The 17,537-nt window shown below is 33.9% G+C and overlaps 1 protein-coding gene across 1 annotated transcript in view; it reads right to left on the bottom strand.

The window, feature by feature from the left end:
- LOC142356533 (thioredoxin-like) overlaps positions 1-15,736 on the bottom strand; it is a 35,238-nt gene extending 19,502 nt beyond the window's left edge. Inside the window, exons 1-2 of the mRNA XM_075408414.1 lie at positions 15,440-15,736; positions 6,835-6,917 (exon numbers count right to left, since the gene is read on the bottom strand). Coding sequence (XP_075264529.1) covers positions 6,835-6,917 — 83 coding nt within the window. The 5' untranslated portion in view covers positions 15,440-15,736. The remainder of the gene's footprint in view (positions 1-6,834; positions 6,918-15,439) is intronic.
- Positions 15,737-17,537: the final 1,801 nt, after the last annotated feature.

The raw sequence follows: 17,537 nt of genomic DNA, 5'->3' as shown, positions 1-17,537 counted from the left end.
ATGGCTTAGTTACAATATTCGAGAGTTCTATGTTAAGTTTGCGTCCAAAGTGTGCTTCAAATGGCGTTGTATTAGACGTATGTTTTCGATGACGCTAGCAAGCTTAGTGCTTAATGTTTCACTATTCCAATTGGGGTCTATGTCCAGAACGGCTGACAGTTGTTTTATAGTTTGGATTAGTCGTTCAACCATACCCGTTCCGCTATGGTCTCCAGCCGGAGCAAGGATTAGTTTTATATTTTTGTTTTTGGAAAAAATTTTAAATTCTTTTGCTTTAAGTGCTTGGGCTTGGTCGCATCTTATTGACATAGGGATACCATGTTGTCTACAGTAGCGCTCGAGGTAGTCTAGAGCTGTTTCGGTTTCGCAATTATGGAAATTTTCGGCATGTGGGTATCTTGATAAGCGATCAACCGTGACTAGTATGTAGTTATTCTGCAAATTTTCCTTGAATGGTATGGGACCAGCGAAGTCCATTTGGATTTCCTGGTTCGGCTCCGTGAGCAGCGGTAATGACCCTAGTTGTGATTTAGGTATTAGGGATTTTAAATTTTCACCTTTGTCTGTGCATCATTTGCATGCTTGGGCTTTCGCCACTATCTCCGAGTGGATGTGAGGCCACCATACCAACTTTGCTAATGCCAGCATTCCCACTTGGCCGAGGTGCTTGTGGTGAATAGCGTCGAGCACTATATGTTTTAATTTGTTGGGGATAACCATGCGGTTGTCATAAATCAAACAGTTGGTGGGGGTGACGGATAAATCGCGGCGGATTTTGTAGTATAAAGGGTTCACTTTTTTGAGATCTTCCCAGTTTTGGTCCGTAACTAAATCGATGATTGGTTTCAGTTCTTTGCTCGAGGCCTCTGCTATGAACTCTTCGTTGAATACTTTGTTTAAATTTTCTCGGTAAAGTGGGGCTGGGGTATCACTGTAACTGGGGAATAAATCTTCATGTTTTGACTCACCGATAGCATCTAGGCCTTTGCCTTTGTTTGATATATAATCAGTTTGTGCACTCGAATTGATCTATTTTGGTTGATGAAATGGAATGCTCCATTTAGAGTTTTTTGTTTGGGGCGCCGAAGCGTTTTTTTATTGGGATTTGAAATGTTTCTTTTAATGGATTTTTTCGCGTTGTAATGGCATTAGTTTACTGTTAAATGAGTTTAAATTTGAATTAGCGAAAGATGGGGAATTAGAAGTAAGACAAAGCAACTGATTTCTTTGTTGTTTACGGCAAGAAGCGTTCTTTCGTTCGCTGTGTTTTTGGAGTGGTTTAATGACGTCATTTTAATTGACTTGTTTCTTGTCTGCTTTGGATACGCTTGCTCCATTTGGAACGAGGCTGTTTTAAATTAGAGCGAAAGTTATATCGTTGATAGTATTGATGACACAATTTTTGTCTTCTTCTGTTGGAGGGGGGCCTTTCCTGTTGGATTTCTACTGAGATAATCAGCAAAACCCATATTTTTTCATGGTACATGTGGAATGGTAAAAGACGGTCAACCCACCGTGTTAGGCGACTTTAATAAGTTTTATTGCCCCTGTTTTTTTAGGGCAGTAAGTAGTGCTTGATGATCCGTTTGGAGAATGAACTGTGAACCGTGTAAGTAGTATTTGAAGTGTTCTAGTGACCATACCACTGCCAGTAGTTCTAATTCATTTGTGTTATACCTTTGTTCTAAGTTATTTAGGAATCTACTATCATATGCTACTGGTTCCCAGGTATTGCCATGTTTTTGTTCTAGGCATGCCCCCAGTACTTTTTTGCTGACGTCGCATCTAACTCTTGTTTGTTTTTCAGTGTCGAAGTGTTTATTTTCGGTAATATTTTGAATTTGTAGTTTTATTTCATTAAATGCTTGTGTGTGTTTTCCATTCCAGTCAAGTTTGTTTTGTGCCTTTGTATTGGTTTTTGATAGTAACGGTCTAAGGGGTTCTGACATTTCTGCCAAGTTTGGTAGGAATTTTATTAAATGATGAATGCATCCCATGAATGAGCGTAGTTGTTTAAGTTTTGTTGGTGGTTCGAAAGATATGATGGCATCAGATTTGGATTTTGTTGGGGTTACTCCGTTTGGAGTTACTTTGAAACCTAGCCATGTAATTTCTTCTTTTGCGAATTTGAATTTTTGTAGGTTTATTGCTAAGTTTTCTTATTTAGTTTTTTCATTATTTTGTCTAACTCGTTATCGTGATCTTGTAGACTTCCTTTCGCTATCACTAGGATGTCGTCTAGATATGCAAATTTTGTTTTTATATTTTGAAGTGTTTTGTCTATTGTTTTTTAAAATGTGGCTGGCATATCCGTTAAACCGTAAAATCCGTTGATAAAGCGGTACGTGCTTGTTGCGCGTCCTCCTAATATATTGAAAGAGCAATGTTTTTGTATAATTTCATCCAGTGGGATTTGGTTGTATGCGTATTTGAGATCTACTTTTGAGAACCAATATTGAGCAGGTAAGTTTTTCCTTTTGGAGATGTAAAAGGCTACCGAGTCTAATAGGTGATCGATGCTTTGGCATTTGGTACTTGTTCTTGTGTAATGCGTCGTTGAGTTTTTTCGAGTCGAGAGCTATTTTGACAATTTGTCTTTTTTGACTGTGATTACAGCTGAGCTTATAAAAGGTAGTCCGGATATTTCTCTAATTTGATTATTTGTCCGTCGTCTATTAGTTTGTTGAGTTCGTTTTCGACTTTTTCTAAAAGATGTAATGGTACCCTACGGCCTATGTGTTGTGACGGGGTGTAGTTTGCTTTGAATATTGATTAGGCTATGTGATTTTTTGATCAACCTAGTCTTGTTCAAAGGTGTGGGTATTTTTGGAGTATCCACTTTATGATGTTTTTCTCCGTTTGGATATTGAAAACTTGTAAAGTTTGCTTACCCTTTGATTTGTTTGCGTTGAGTGTGATCCCTAGTTTTGCCAATAAGTCTCGGCCCATGATGTTGTTTGTCTTGTTGTCAACGATCAGTAATTTACATTGTTTTGCCGATCATGATCCTGACCTTATATCCAAATGGAGTACGCCTCGAATCTGGATGTTGTTGTTTTTAAAGCATATGTACTTTGTGTTTTCTTTGTACGGATGGATTGCAGCGTTGGGGATTTTCTTCGTCAGTTCCATTGCTTTGTCGGTGTTTATGAAAGATCTTGGTGAGCCGGTGTCGGCGAGCCATTGTAGTTTTTTTTGGTCTGTTACAGTTTCCACCCAGATTTCTCCGTCGTAGTTTTTATTTAGGATGTCGTTGGGCTAATTGTGGAAGATTGTTGGGCGTATCAGGTTGATATTTGCCCAATCTTCGTGTAATTCTTTTATGTAAAGTGCTGCATCAGCATCTACACTCTCTTCTATAGAATCTTCCTGAGAGATTTCTGGTTTAACGGGTCTTACCCGTCTTGTTTGGGATGGCGTATATTGGCCTGGTATTGTAAGTTGGTGTTTTCGGATCGTTTTTCGTTCTGGCATCTTTGCTGTGCATAACGACGCATAATGGCCAATTTTTTGCAGGTATTGGTGGTTGGTTTTCTTGCATTGTTGGTTCTTTGCTGGGCAAATTTGGAGATGTGCTAGACTGAATGGATTACCAAATTTTCTGCATGGGGTTGCTTTTTGTGGTTTTTGTGATGTTGAAGTGCTCTGTTGTCTGTTGGGGCGCACTTATGTAACCGTGTTCCAGTTGGAGTGTGTTCTGAGAGTTTCTTTTTGATTCGCTTGCCCTCTCTCTCTCTGTTGATGGCATAATTGAGCACCTATTGTGGTGTTCTGACTTCGAAAGTAGTTCCATTTGTATATTGGAACCATGAATGTTTGAAATGAACTGATCTTTTACTAGATCTTCTTCTAGTTGTTCTAATTTTGCATGGGACCCAAATTCTTGAAATCTGCTGTAAAATGTTTCCAGTGATTCGTTGCTTTGTTGCTTTGCGCGGAAAAACTGGAAGCTATCGAATGTTAAGTTTCTTGGTCGGGTGAACGTAAGTGAAAGTTCGTGAACTAATTCGTTTGTGGTGCAGCGTTTGATTCTAGTAAGAGGGTTTCTTTGATGGTAACTGCGGCACCCTTCTGTTCCCAACGAAAGATAGATGAGGTTTTTGACCTTTAGGCCTGCTTCATCCCAGGGGATGCGATCTATTATTGGCCATTGGCCCTCTGTATTCAATTTGCTTACACTCGTTCTCCCAATCTACTCTTCTTTTTCATTCCTTTGTTCCCTTTGTCGTTCTTCGTCTTCGGTTTTTCCTTCGAAGGCTTCCTCGTATGTTGGGAGGGTTAGGTAGAAAAATTCTGCTCGTGTCGGTTTTAGTTTTAGTAATTTATCAACAACGAGATTGTCCCGGGCCATTATGGCCATTTTCAGTGTTCCAAACCACGAGCTCCATTCGTTAAATTCCCAGAATACTGGGACTCCTAAAGGGGATTTAGGAATCGCTGATTGCGCCATCTGATCCCGCTCTATATCTAGATAGACTCTGGTTCCGTTCAGAGCTGTTGACTCTAGAGGAGCTCTAGTGGCTATTGTAGTTGCGGGTAATATCTCCGCTTGGAGGTCTTTTTGGACAGTAATGGAAGTATCTATTTTTATAATACTACGATTCTACGAGGAATGTTATTCTGGCTTATAGCTTGCTAGCAAGATTGAAAAGAATTTGCGCTTTAACACTCTTGAATTGGCCACGAAAGAACATTTATCTTTTAGCGCTGTAAAATCTCGTCTGCGATTGAGCTCTAAAATGACTCATTAGCAGCTTCAACGAGACCTGTCAATCAGACGTGAACGTGAAGAACAGAGTTAACTTCATTTGGAGCTTAGATATCTTTGTACAAGTGAAATTAATTATATAGCATAAAAGTTTGAGATAAGATTTTATGAATAATACTTCTAGGTGCTTGTTTGCAAGGAGATACTGCGTTCTCTGTATCACAATAACAATAATAACCAAAATAATAAAAAAAGAACAATAATAATAATGATAATGATAAAAAAATATATTATTAATATAATAAAAATAATATTAGTAATATTAATAATACTAATAATTATAATAATAATAATAATAATAATAATAATAAAAATAATAAAAATAATAATAATAAAAATAATAATAAATATTAACTATAATAACATCAACAATAGTAAAATTAATGAATAATACCAATAAAAATAATAATAATAATAATAATAATAATAATAATAATAATAAAAATAATAATAGTAATATTATCAATAATAATAATACTAATAATAATAATAATAATAATAGTAATAATAATAATAATAATAATAAAAATAAAAATAATAATAATAATAATAATCAGAAGAAGACGAAGATGAAAAATTAATAATAACACTAATAGTAATAATAATAATAACAAAAATAATAATGATAATAATAATAATAATAATAATAATAATAACAATAGTAATTATAACAGTAGTAATAATAATAATAATAATAACAAAAATAATAATAATAATAAAAATAATAATAATAGTAATATAAATAATAATAATAATAATAAAAATAATAACAACAAAAATTGTGGTGCCCATCTCCATATGGAGCATTGACATCGTAACAAAGCATATTAGAAGTACTACATATAAACCCTCTTAAACTATATGATATTATATCGATTCTATAAACTGTTGTGTATCAATCTATCGCGGAGTTATATAGCATTCATGAACCTCTGTGTTAGTTATCAAATGTTCATGTGATAGTTGAAAGTGTTAACGTAGTGTTAATAGGTAGCTGTCTGAGTTGACTCCAAGTGGAAACGCAGACCATTGTCAAAACGCAGTATTGCCTTTATGTGATTATTACAAAGTTGATAAAACTCCACGTGGAATTTACGATTTATCGTCATTGTTCTCTATCACTCACCACATGGCGCAGTCAGCCTCAATAAAATCTCCATTAGGATTTCCATTAATTTGGGATAACGGAGCAAACCCAGAAGAAGAATGGGAGCAGTGGTTTTTTACCTTAAAACTAGCCGTAATGGCAAAAGAAAACTTAAAGGTAGATAAACTACTGAGGACAAAGCCAATCCCAGCCGATCTATTTTATCCAGCAATGCCGTCACTAGAAGATCAAGACCAAACGAATCAGAAGAAGAAACAACAAAAGAGACATAAAAAACCAAAGGAAAAAAAATAGATTGGGAAAACGAGTGCAAAACAATCGATTTCCGAGGCCCTTACGTAGACAAGTACCCGTGGGATGAAGCAGACATAAAAATAAAAAGCTTACTTTATTTATCAATTGGACAAAAAGGAACAAGAATACATCACCAAAACAACCCACACACGAAAATCAATAAATGCAGCACCTACGAATTCACCCACAAACTATTGTTCACTATTTAAAAAAAAATAAATCTGGTTGATTTAAGGACAACAGAACGATTTCGTCTACATTATATTTTGTTACTCATTGATACATCTCGTCTTGAAATCACATCGTCTTTTCTTCTAACAACATGAAGTTACAAATCATTATCGCTCGTGGGCCAGCTTCATCGGTATCTAATCTACCACGCTTCGGAAAGGAAGTTTTCTCTGTGAAGGATGTGTTAACTTTTTCGGCTCTAGTTTTTTTGATGTGAGATTGGTTCTGGAACTAGATGTATCTGCTCAATAGATCTTTGCCAATTCAGTGACAAAGTTCAATAATGAAATTCCAGGACTTTTGAAAATCGAAAAATTACTGCTTGGATCTAATGCCCACTATGACATTATGACGTTTTAAAACAATGATATGATATATTTATATATATATTTATATATATATATATATATATATATATGGATTGCTCATTTACCAAGAAGCAGTAAAATCCACAATTGTCACTCCAAATGCGACCGCCCCATCGAAATCTTTTCTAGTGTTCAAATATGGAGGCATCTGAAACACGGATTCAGTATTTGAAACAGTCCTAAACAAGTTGTTACACATTTAAGATAATTTCAATCGCTCACCTCTAAAAATTTCCACATTTTGATGTGCAGATCCCTACTATGCAAGTTTATATGTACATTGGAACGGTCTCTCAGATCACGCAAGATGAGATCTTGGAAAAAAGTTTTAGATTTTGCAAAAAATATTAAAGAAAAAAAACTAAGGACTATCTTTCAACGAGAATCATGCAAAATGCTACAAGATAGCGATTCTTGCATCTAGCAAGAACGTTTTAAACTCTGACAAAACAGATATTATGTACATTATTTACAATATATAATCTTGCTTTATAAATATATCATCTGGCTATACAGTACTTTTAGCTACATCTGGCTCACAAACGTAAAAGATCCAGAGAGGCAGAAATATTTTCCACAAATTTCTCAAAACGTAGCAACGTGGAACGGAATTTTTGTCGACCCCAATTCTTTATAATATTTATGAAGTTATGGAAAGATACCACAATGGCTTCGGTTGGAAAAAAAATGAAAACATTTTTAACAAAAAACGTTGAATGATTTATTTCTCTCACATGAAAAAATCCTTTGAATAGTAGCGTCGGAGCTTTTAAAAGTTTTTTTATTTTTAGGAAGAAAACAATCGGACGAAAATTTTATTATGTGATTCTTTAAGAAAATTGATAGATGTTTAGTATTTTGCTTGAACGATTTGAAGTATTTTCTGCTTCAAGTATATTTAACCATATTCTATAACCATGTTCTACTTAGTAGAAAAAAAGCAAAGAGTCATTTGTAAGCAAAGTGAAAGCACGATTATTTATCATTTATTAGATGTCAAGATTTTTGTAAAATAAACGAAAATTTCAAAAGCATGCACAGCCAATTTTGTTATTTAGCAATGAGCACAGAGCCAGCACTTTCCTTATAATACACATCATTGTGGTAACTCTTATATCTAGCTGGCATCGCAACAACAAGATTACAATCTATCAACAAATTGACGCTCATAACTTAACTGAATAACTGATTATCAAAGACACGTTTTCTAATTTAGACGCCTATATTTTTCGGAACTTTTGTTTAATTATTTCAGCTTTTCAAACAGTGCCAGAATTTTTTTTCATGCTTAAAATGGACCAAGTGTCTATACATCGAAATAATTTGTTGCAACAACATCAAAATGCTGAAATGTTTTATTGGTTGAACTTAAATTGAACGCCAATGACTCTTTGTAAAATATTGTTTCGAAGTGCTTATTCAAATAAAAATTGTATCCAATATTATTATATCGAAACAGATTTTAAAACTGCCACCAGCAATTGTTATATAATTTATTTTCTCTATTTATTATCTGAATCATTTTTCTATTCGTTGCTTTTGTGCATTTTAAAGAACATATTCTTGCATACAATGGAAGTCATTTTTCATACATGCTTTTGCATACAATGGAAGGTAGAGAGACATTCAAATAGGTCGGAACCCATCCATTTTTGTTTCAACATTTCGCATTGAAATAATTTTCTAAGATATGATGAGGACAGAAACCACAAAACCACGGAAAAAAGACAGGCGACTTTCAAAACCGGATCAGTGACGACCTTTAAGTACCTTATAGATTACCAGCACAATTTATACAAAAACATTAGCTTGGGGAATAAAAGCATTAGAAAAAAATGCCGTAACAAAACGCATCAGTCAGCTTGGTTTCTTTCATTTCTTGTGAAATTCATTAAATGAACGTTTGACTGCGACATAGATTAGATTTAGCTTTAATTTTTCAAAAAAAAATATAAAAAAGTACAGTGCATTGGTACAATCAGCGCTTGAGAGACATTCAAATAGGCGAAACCTATCGAATGATGCCTTTTTTAAAGAAAATTGAACAAAACGAAGCATTATATGAGAGATAGCTTACTGACACCACCAGAATTGTTTTAAAAGGAGTTCGTTTCCTTATATGTAATCATCTCAAATTGTATGTACAAAACTTGGTTGTTTCAGATAGCATTCTGAATTGTTTTATGTATATTTTTGCAAAAAAATTGAACATCATACTCACACGCGTTACCAAAAGTTTTTTATTGTTTGATGTCGATTTCTCAAAGAAAACAAATTTTGTTTCTCTCATTTTATGTAAAAAACTTAGAGGTGGTTTCAGATAGCATTCTGAATTGTTTTATGTATATTTTTGCAAAAAAATTGAACATCATACTCACTCGTGTTACCAAAAGTTTCTTATTGTTTGATATCGATTTCTCAATGAAAAAAATTCTGTTTTTTATAAGATCAGTTATATTTGCAGTGCCAAACACTAACAGTCTGTTTTGCGTTTTTAGTTGACCATAAGTTTTTTACAAGGGTACTAGTGTTGAACAACTGAGAAGTTTTTGGAACAGTAAAAACGAATTGTTATCTGTTTAAATTTCAGTCATTTCTTTTGTATGATCGCAAAAGAATTTTCTTAATTTAGAGAACCACCCAACTACTTCATTGGTTTTGCACAAAAAATTGAAAAACTCAGTTGTTTACAGACGCCTTGGGCTCTCAATGCGTTCCAAAGACCTACATTTGTCATGATTAAAACAGCTGGTTTTCCTCTATCCAGTCTGGACCTTCAGGATCTTGCTTTACGTTCGAGGGTCCCTCTTTCGGGGAGCACTATATTGACGTATCATCGGCAATCAGGGTTCTGTTTCTCTTTTCGAACAGCACCGGAAAATCATTGACATGAATAAAAGCATTGGTCCCTGTACCGACCCTTAAAGTACAGCGCTTTTATTGGCTCTTACTTCTGAATAAAAATTTTCAATGCAGACAAACTGTCTCCATTCGCTGAAGTCTGATTTCAAAATGTCAAGAAATTTAACTTGATTTCCAGATATTTCTAATTTTCTGAGTAATATCTCATGTTCAACAGTATCAATGGCTTCACTGGGGCTCAGAAGCAGAAACAATGATGATTCATTGTTGTTTATGCTATTTCGCTTAACTTTCACCATTTGATCAGTTTTTTTTTCAATTCTTATTCGTTTACGTCTGGACTCCCACTGGTTAGTACTGATTAGAGATTGAAGTATTCGTAAAAAATGGCATAACGCATTTGAAATTAACTTTTCAAACAGTTTGACAAGAACCGGTAAGAGGCATATTGGTCTGTATTTGTTTGAGTTTCCTTTGCAACATTTCTGAAAAAAAGTATCAACTAAGCCCGTGTTCAGTGTTTCTGGAAAAAAACATGAGATAAAAAATTTATTGAAAACGTAACAAAAGTTCCTGCAGATTGGGGATTTAGAGTTTTCATTATTAGGTTACTGGTTTCAGCAGATTGTTGGCTATTCAGATCTTTTATTGTTTCAAAAACTTCAGAGGGAGTCGTTTCTGAAAAAACAATAGCATTCGGAAACAAACGTGAAACAAACGTGAACGGCTTTTGTCTGTGTTCCAGCTCTACCACTGTGTCACCAAGCTTAAAAAACGTGATTTAGTTCTCTTGGATTGGATTGACACAGCTTTGAGACAGTTGTTCTTTTTTTGTGACAAGCTCTTAAAAGCACTCTTGAAGAAATTGTTTAAGTTAAAATACACGCAGTTCTCACTTCCGTGCCTACTTCCCTGTGTTTCTATGTTAACTCCTCAGCTTTAATTATCTTATATCGCAAAGCTATGATAAATTTTTTGCAGCCTAATTTTTGATCTCAAATGTAACCCAACCCTTTTCGTTTTTATTCTGTTTTTTTCCATCGATGGTACACATTTCTCTCTCGGATCAAGATTAATCTTCTGTAATTATTCTAATTTTCTATTGATGCTCTCTGTTGATAATAATTTAAATAATTTCCTTCAGCATTGAAAATACATTGTACTCTATGTTTTTTTCTGACTACTTTATCATCGAGCTAGTGAATTTGCCTTGATACAAAAACATGTTCCTCCTTATTGCCTATTTTGGTAGAAAAACACGGAGTAATGATCCGACACACCGCTTTTATCAGAAAAACCATCTCCTATAGTTTTTGAAGACCAACAGGTGAAATGCTGTCAGTAAAAGAGGTGTTTCAAGTGTTACTAAGTCTATATTTAGAAGGTAATTTTTTGCTCGTTCCGTTCGTTGTTGTTTGATTGTTATTTCTTTCAGATCTGTGCTATAGAAAAAACAAATATTCATAAATTAATGTATAAAATAAGTAAATAGGTATATAAAAATTTTAGAAAATTAAATTAAATAGCAATTGCAAAAAATCCGAGCCGTGGCAGCCGCAGAACAGTTTGATTTTTTAGATTTTTCGTTTTCTTCATCTAGAGTGCTCTTTCCGCGGAGGTAAAGTTGCAGATTAAGCTCCTTTTTTGGCCGGGTGTATCTTAATTTTTCTTAACGTTCTATCTTCTTCCCCTTTATTTTTCCTTCCTTTCTCATAAATAAAAGCGGTAAATAAATGGAGGGAAATTTTATGACCGAATTGGAATAATTATAATGGGGAAACATTCAGAATTGTGAAAATCTTTAATTGATCGTGGTTAAATCGTTTATTGATCGTGTTAAAAAAATACTAATGATGCAAACAAGTTCGATGCAAATAAATTTAGTCTTGATCTTTCAAATCAGGACTGGAGTAACTTATATCAATGTGAAGATGGAAATAGCATGTACAATGCTTTCATAAACGTTTTCAGTACTACTCTAGAGTTCCACGCCCCACTTATAAAAAGCTTTCAATCAGAAAAAAAAATTGCTGAAAAACCTTGGCTGACAAAAGTGTTGAGAGAAGAAATCGCCAAAAAACATAGACTTTTTAATATCTGGAAAAATAACCCATCGGAGCAAGCGCATACCATTTTCAAATATAAGAGAAATTTGTTTAATAGGCGTTTAAAAACAGCCCAAAACGAGTTTTGCAAACAATTTTTCAAAGAACTACCAACAAGTAAAGAAGAATGGAGTTTCATCAAAAAAAGTATTGGCAAAGAAAGGCAGTGTCTCGTTTTAGACAAACTAGTCGACGGTGAAACAGAAGTAGAAAACGAACTTGATATTGCAAATTGTCTCAATAGAAGTTTTCAGAAACTAGGCTTATACAATGGACAATATGTGAGCGCTCCAAATATTTCTCGCATAGAAGTTAGGGAAAAGTTTTGCTTCAGAACAGTTACACTAAAGGAACTATATGATGTCATCGATTCACTCGACAACAATAAGTCTCCGGGTCCAGGAGTTTTTAATGCTTGGGCAATCAAGGCAGCAAAGCTTCCAATCAGAACCCATTTGCAATTTGTTTTTAACACATGCTTTAGTCAAAATATTTTCCCGGAAAATTTAAAAATTGCTTTCATTAGTCCGGTCTACAAAAAAGGGGACATAAAAGTTTGCGAGAACTATAGGCCTATCTCAATTACTCCAATGTTTGCAAAACTCTTTGAGCGTATACTTCTCAATCAGGTTAACGAATTTATACAAAAAGAAAAAATTTTGAACGGTACACAGTTTGGATTTCAAAAACATAAGTCTTCAAAAACATAAGTCTTTTACTTTTAATCGAAGCATTACAAGAAAACTATGATAGCTTAAAAATTTCAGTTGCTGTTTTCATTGATCTAGTTAAAGCATTTAATTAAATATCGCACGAAATTTTCCTGAAAAAAATTGAAGCTTACGGTTTTTCAGAGAGTGCAGTTGAATTAATTGTTTCATTTCTTAAAAACAGATAGCAGTGTGTTAAGATAAATGATGTTTACTCAGAATGGTTGGAAACAAATCATGGTGTTCCACAGGGAATGGTTTTAGGGCCACTAGTTTTTCTTCTCTATATTAATGATTTTCGAGAAAAGGTACAAGGAAACTTCGACATAATTCAATTTGCTGATGACACAAGTTTCCATTTTACCAGAAACAATGTCAGCGAACTGAAGTAAAGTGTTTCTGAAATACTGGAGAAAACAGATAATTATCTAAAGCAAAACAAATTAACCATGAATACCGGTAAAACTGAACTTCTTTGCGTCTCGAAGGAACATGAAAATTTTGATCCAATAGTTTTTCGGGGACAAGAAATTAAACCACAAAGTCACTGCAGATACTTGGGTATAATAATTGATTCTAAACTAAATTTTCATGTACAACTCAGCAGAGTCCTATCAAATATGGCCACAGCGATTAGATCCATATACTTTTTACGTTATCAGTTACCTCTGGAAGCACGATTGATGCTATTCAAATACCTAGTCCTTTCTCATTTAACATTCAGTGCTCTATTTTTTCAGAACTTGAATTTCTCTGCAATGCAGCGAATTAATCGACAAATCAATTGGGGTATTAAAGTTTGTTATATGAGAAAAAAGTTTGAGAGATCTACAGATCTCTTAGTAAAATCTGACATTTTGCCTGCAGAACTTTTAATAAGCCAGATGAGTGTTTCAAATTTAGGAATGATATTTCATTATTGAAAACACACGGCACTGAGAGTTTTTTTTCTAAGTGGTAATGTCTTAGTAAGAAAAAACAACAGAACTGAACAGCTAATTCTCTTACGGTCGAGCAGTCGATCAATACAAAAAAGAAACATCCAAAAATGGAATAAACTTCCGCGTGAAGTCCGGACTATCAGATCACGCTCAAAGTTTAAACGCATGTTAAAACAGCATCTGCTCCAACAATTCAAACTTGTACCGTTGGAAAGGAATGTTGGTGGCTTCAAAAGTTATTTTTACCTTTAGAAAACGGAACCACTAATTTTGATTTTTAACATTGTACTAATTTTGTTTATATAATTTTAAACTTGTAATATTTAACCCCTGGGTTATACTTTCAATTTACTTGTTTAAAAAAAACTAACATTGAACTAGAAAATCTTCGTTTTATTGAAAATAAATATTCGACAATAATCTTGTGCCTGGTGGAAAAATTTGAATCAATTGGTGCAGACAAAAAATGGCCAATATGATTAAAGCACGTCCACGTCACGGTCATGTAATTTTTAGCAAACGTTTTTAAAAGATACCGCGCTGATCAGAAACTTCGAATTAGATTAGACAAAATGAGAGAAATAGTTGAGTTATCAATAGTCTGACACAAACTGGGAATGGTCATGATCAGATGTGCTTAGAACATGTCACATGATTCGAAAATGTGAAACTTTGTGCGGCATAATGCATAGTTGTAAAATATTGACCAATTAGAGACAACTCTGATTTGGTGGTCTAGACAGTGGAAAACAAAGGAATATGAGAATATGATTTGACAAAACAGGCAGATCAAATTTGTGCGACTGTGATCAAAAAAGTTGGGATCTCTTTCGTTTGTTCCCAACCCCCCCCCGTAGGTTATGCAACCCCCTCCTGTTACAGAGCCCATTAGTGGTCAGTACAGACACCCCAAGTCGGGCATAATTGACCGATCTGTGCAAGGGGATTTCACACTCAATCTTAATACACTATTTCTGTGGAAAACAATTATGTTTGCTAAATTGGCTTGGATTGAAATTTTTGAGGGGATTAAGTCAGTGATGTCAACGAACGCGTTTTGGCGAATACACTGACGGATTACTGTAAGTGTTTTTCAATGGCAAGTAATTAGATTTCACGATTTGCGTGAATCAGAATTGATAGCTCTTGATTAAATAATTTATTCTCAATTATTGGAGAGGGGATATTTTTGCATCTAATCATCGATTATACATATAAATGAATTCGATAAAATATTGCAGTAAAAGAATTCAAAATTGCCTCTTCATGTTTTTCAAAAAAATAATGACAAAGTTCTGTCAGTGTAGGCTATTTTGTACCGTCAGTCTTGTCCGCGAAACGGCTCTAAAAGCCCTTTGTTGACACTACTGACGGATCATAATCTAAGTGTGGCTCAAGTTTCCGTAAGTGAAATCCATTGGTCTAAAATAAGGGAAAATTTGAACTAAATTAAGGGGTCTATTTTGACCACTAATGCGCGGACTATTAAATAGTAAATCAATAAGTAAAAATATGGCAGGTGCGTCTGGGGATGCAAATAATATGCTTCCAGTAAGCGAGGGTGGGGGGCACAAACGAAAAAGATCTGAAGGTTTTAATAATTGTTGAAACTATTGTCCATTCCTACGGTGTCACATCCGCACCATCCACTAAAAAATTAACTAAGGCAATTGTGGTTCAATATTTGATATAAGGCGACAAAAAGTATGGCTCAGAAAGTGTATTTTACGTGTATGAGGGTAGCCCTCCAACCAATAAACTGTTAAATCATTTCTATCACCATATCCCGGCCCGAGTTTCACTTAAAAGCTATTCGCCGTTTTTCGTTCTGCTCAAGCTCGTTGGTTTAAAGAAGACTCTAAAAAGACCCAGAAAAGAACCAGAAAAAGACCCAAAAATGTCTGCAGTTTTGTGAGAATTGAGGAAAAGCGCAATCAACAGATTGTCTGGGCACACAAAAGTTTAAAGTTCTATTGAAGTTATTTCGAATACTTTCAGACCGATTACATGTTGTTTGAATTGTGAGCAATGAAAAACATTGGGACAACTTACGTTTGAAATTGTACGTGCCGCGTGCTTCGTTCTATAGTAGGGAGGTTTGATATTATGGTATGGTAGTTTAGTTCAGGTTTTGAAGTTAAAAGCCTTATTTCTTCAGCTCAATATAAAGTAAATGCATATAAAGTAGGTCATACACAGCTTGAATTATTAATAATTACTCCTCGGCTATTCTATCACGATTGGTATGCAAAGTGATTGGACAAATAAGACGCGTACTGAAAATATAAAATAAAGCTTATTTTCTGTATCTTTTCAAACGCTAGATGTACCAACACGAAAATGAAAAAGATAAATTTTTAAAGGCTTTTCATTATACATGCATATATGCGTGCATGTATGTGCTATACATGTATGTATCCGGTATAGCTGAAAACGACAATATATTGCGTGCACATTTTTTTTGGTTACAGTTGTCTTTCCATTTTTCAAATTGATATGATACACAAATAAACAAATGGTATAAAATTAGTAATTCCCTATACGTGAGGTATTTAACTAGAGGCAATTTTTCAGGAAATAGTACTTAAACTATAACTTTATTCCGAACTGAAGCATTATTACAAAATATAGTTCAGTAGTAAGTAAGTCATTTCTGTTTGATACTCAAACAAATGTCGATCACAATGTGAACAAATTCAGTTTCCATTAAGCCAATCACTAGACCAACTGACCATGACTAAAAGGCAGTTTCATCATCATTTGTGATTCTCAAACTACTTGAACCGTTTCAGTAAACAAATTGGTTGCACATTAAATAAACATTGCACACTCGGGTACGAGGAAATTATAGTTCTATGAGGCAATTCGTGAGAATAATGAAATAATGTACATCAAATATGGCTCTCATAATTAGACATTATAGATTTAAGGATACGCCTCTAACATACAAAAAAATAATATGTTCTTAAAATAAGATGTCAAAAATTATCTTTCGAGACCGTTTGAACCAATCAGTACCTGTGTGAACAATTCTATAATCTATTGTTAAGAGTACGCTAAAACAAACAAAATGCGTGACTGAAAACTGTATAAAACCCTAGGTAAATTGGCAAAAATCAAATATACACTGAATTTCATTTGAAAAAATACAGGTAGAAATAGAAAAATTTATCCAAGGAAATGTTGCAAAACTTACCTCAAAGATGGAATAGAGTCCGTAAAATTCCTGCAAACATCAAGAAAATGTTGACTGTGCTATTCATGCATACCGCAGACAGTGAGTCTACATCCAATGAAAAACTCAAGGTAGCAAACTAATATGAGGATACGATAACCAATTTTGCAATAAAAAACTGTGCCTACAAAATTGTTAAACGTCGAAAAATGGCTAACTTAACGTTTTATGAGAAGTTGAGTTCAGAGGTTTTTGTAAATTATGAGAACCGCTTTCAAAAAATTAACCAAATTAACAACATCTTTGATAGTATCAACTTTCAAATTTATAGTTCTCTAATGGTGGAGAAGCGTGAAGTCAAAACTTAGGTGTCCAAGCTGACAAACAAAATAAGTTTTCAAACGAAGTGAAAACTATTCTTGAAAAAGAGCGGAGAATTAAAAGAAATATGCTCAAATTGTGTTTCAAATCTGGAACAATTTTCATATCTTATTCTGTATGTGAGTTTTTAGTCTCCTTAAGGAATAAATGGCATCGAGACTAAACATGCAAATTCAAAATAAAATAAAAAAATGTTCCAGATTTGAAACACAAATCGAGTATACTTCTTTTATTCCTTCCGCCCTTTTATATATAAATAAATATATAAATATATATATATATATATATATATATATATATATATACATATATATATATATATATATATATATATATATATATATATATATATATTTATACATATATATATACATATATATATATATATATATATATATATATATATATATATATATTCCAACAGCAGCTCAGCAGCGTTAGGTGGGGCTATTATTGATCTTTTTTTAGGTGTCCCCGTTTTTAGGACTCGCATAGGAGTATTGGTATTTTCAAGAACTAGATGTTCAATTGACAATTTTTTTTTCTTTGCCTCTTGTCGGCCGTTGAGGTATCAATTTTTCATCGTGTACAACA

This window comes from Convolutriloba macropyga, unplaced genomic scaffold (assembly GCF_964194025.1).
Source record: "Convolutriloba macropyga unplaced genomic scaffold, txConMacr16.3 SCAFFOLD_1783, whole genome shotgun sequence".
Taxonomy (NCBI): Eukaryota; Metazoa; Xenacoelomorpha; order Acoela; family Convolutidae; genus Convolutriloba; species Convolutriloba macropyga.
This window is presented reverse-complemented; position numbering and strand designations above follow the sequence as displayed.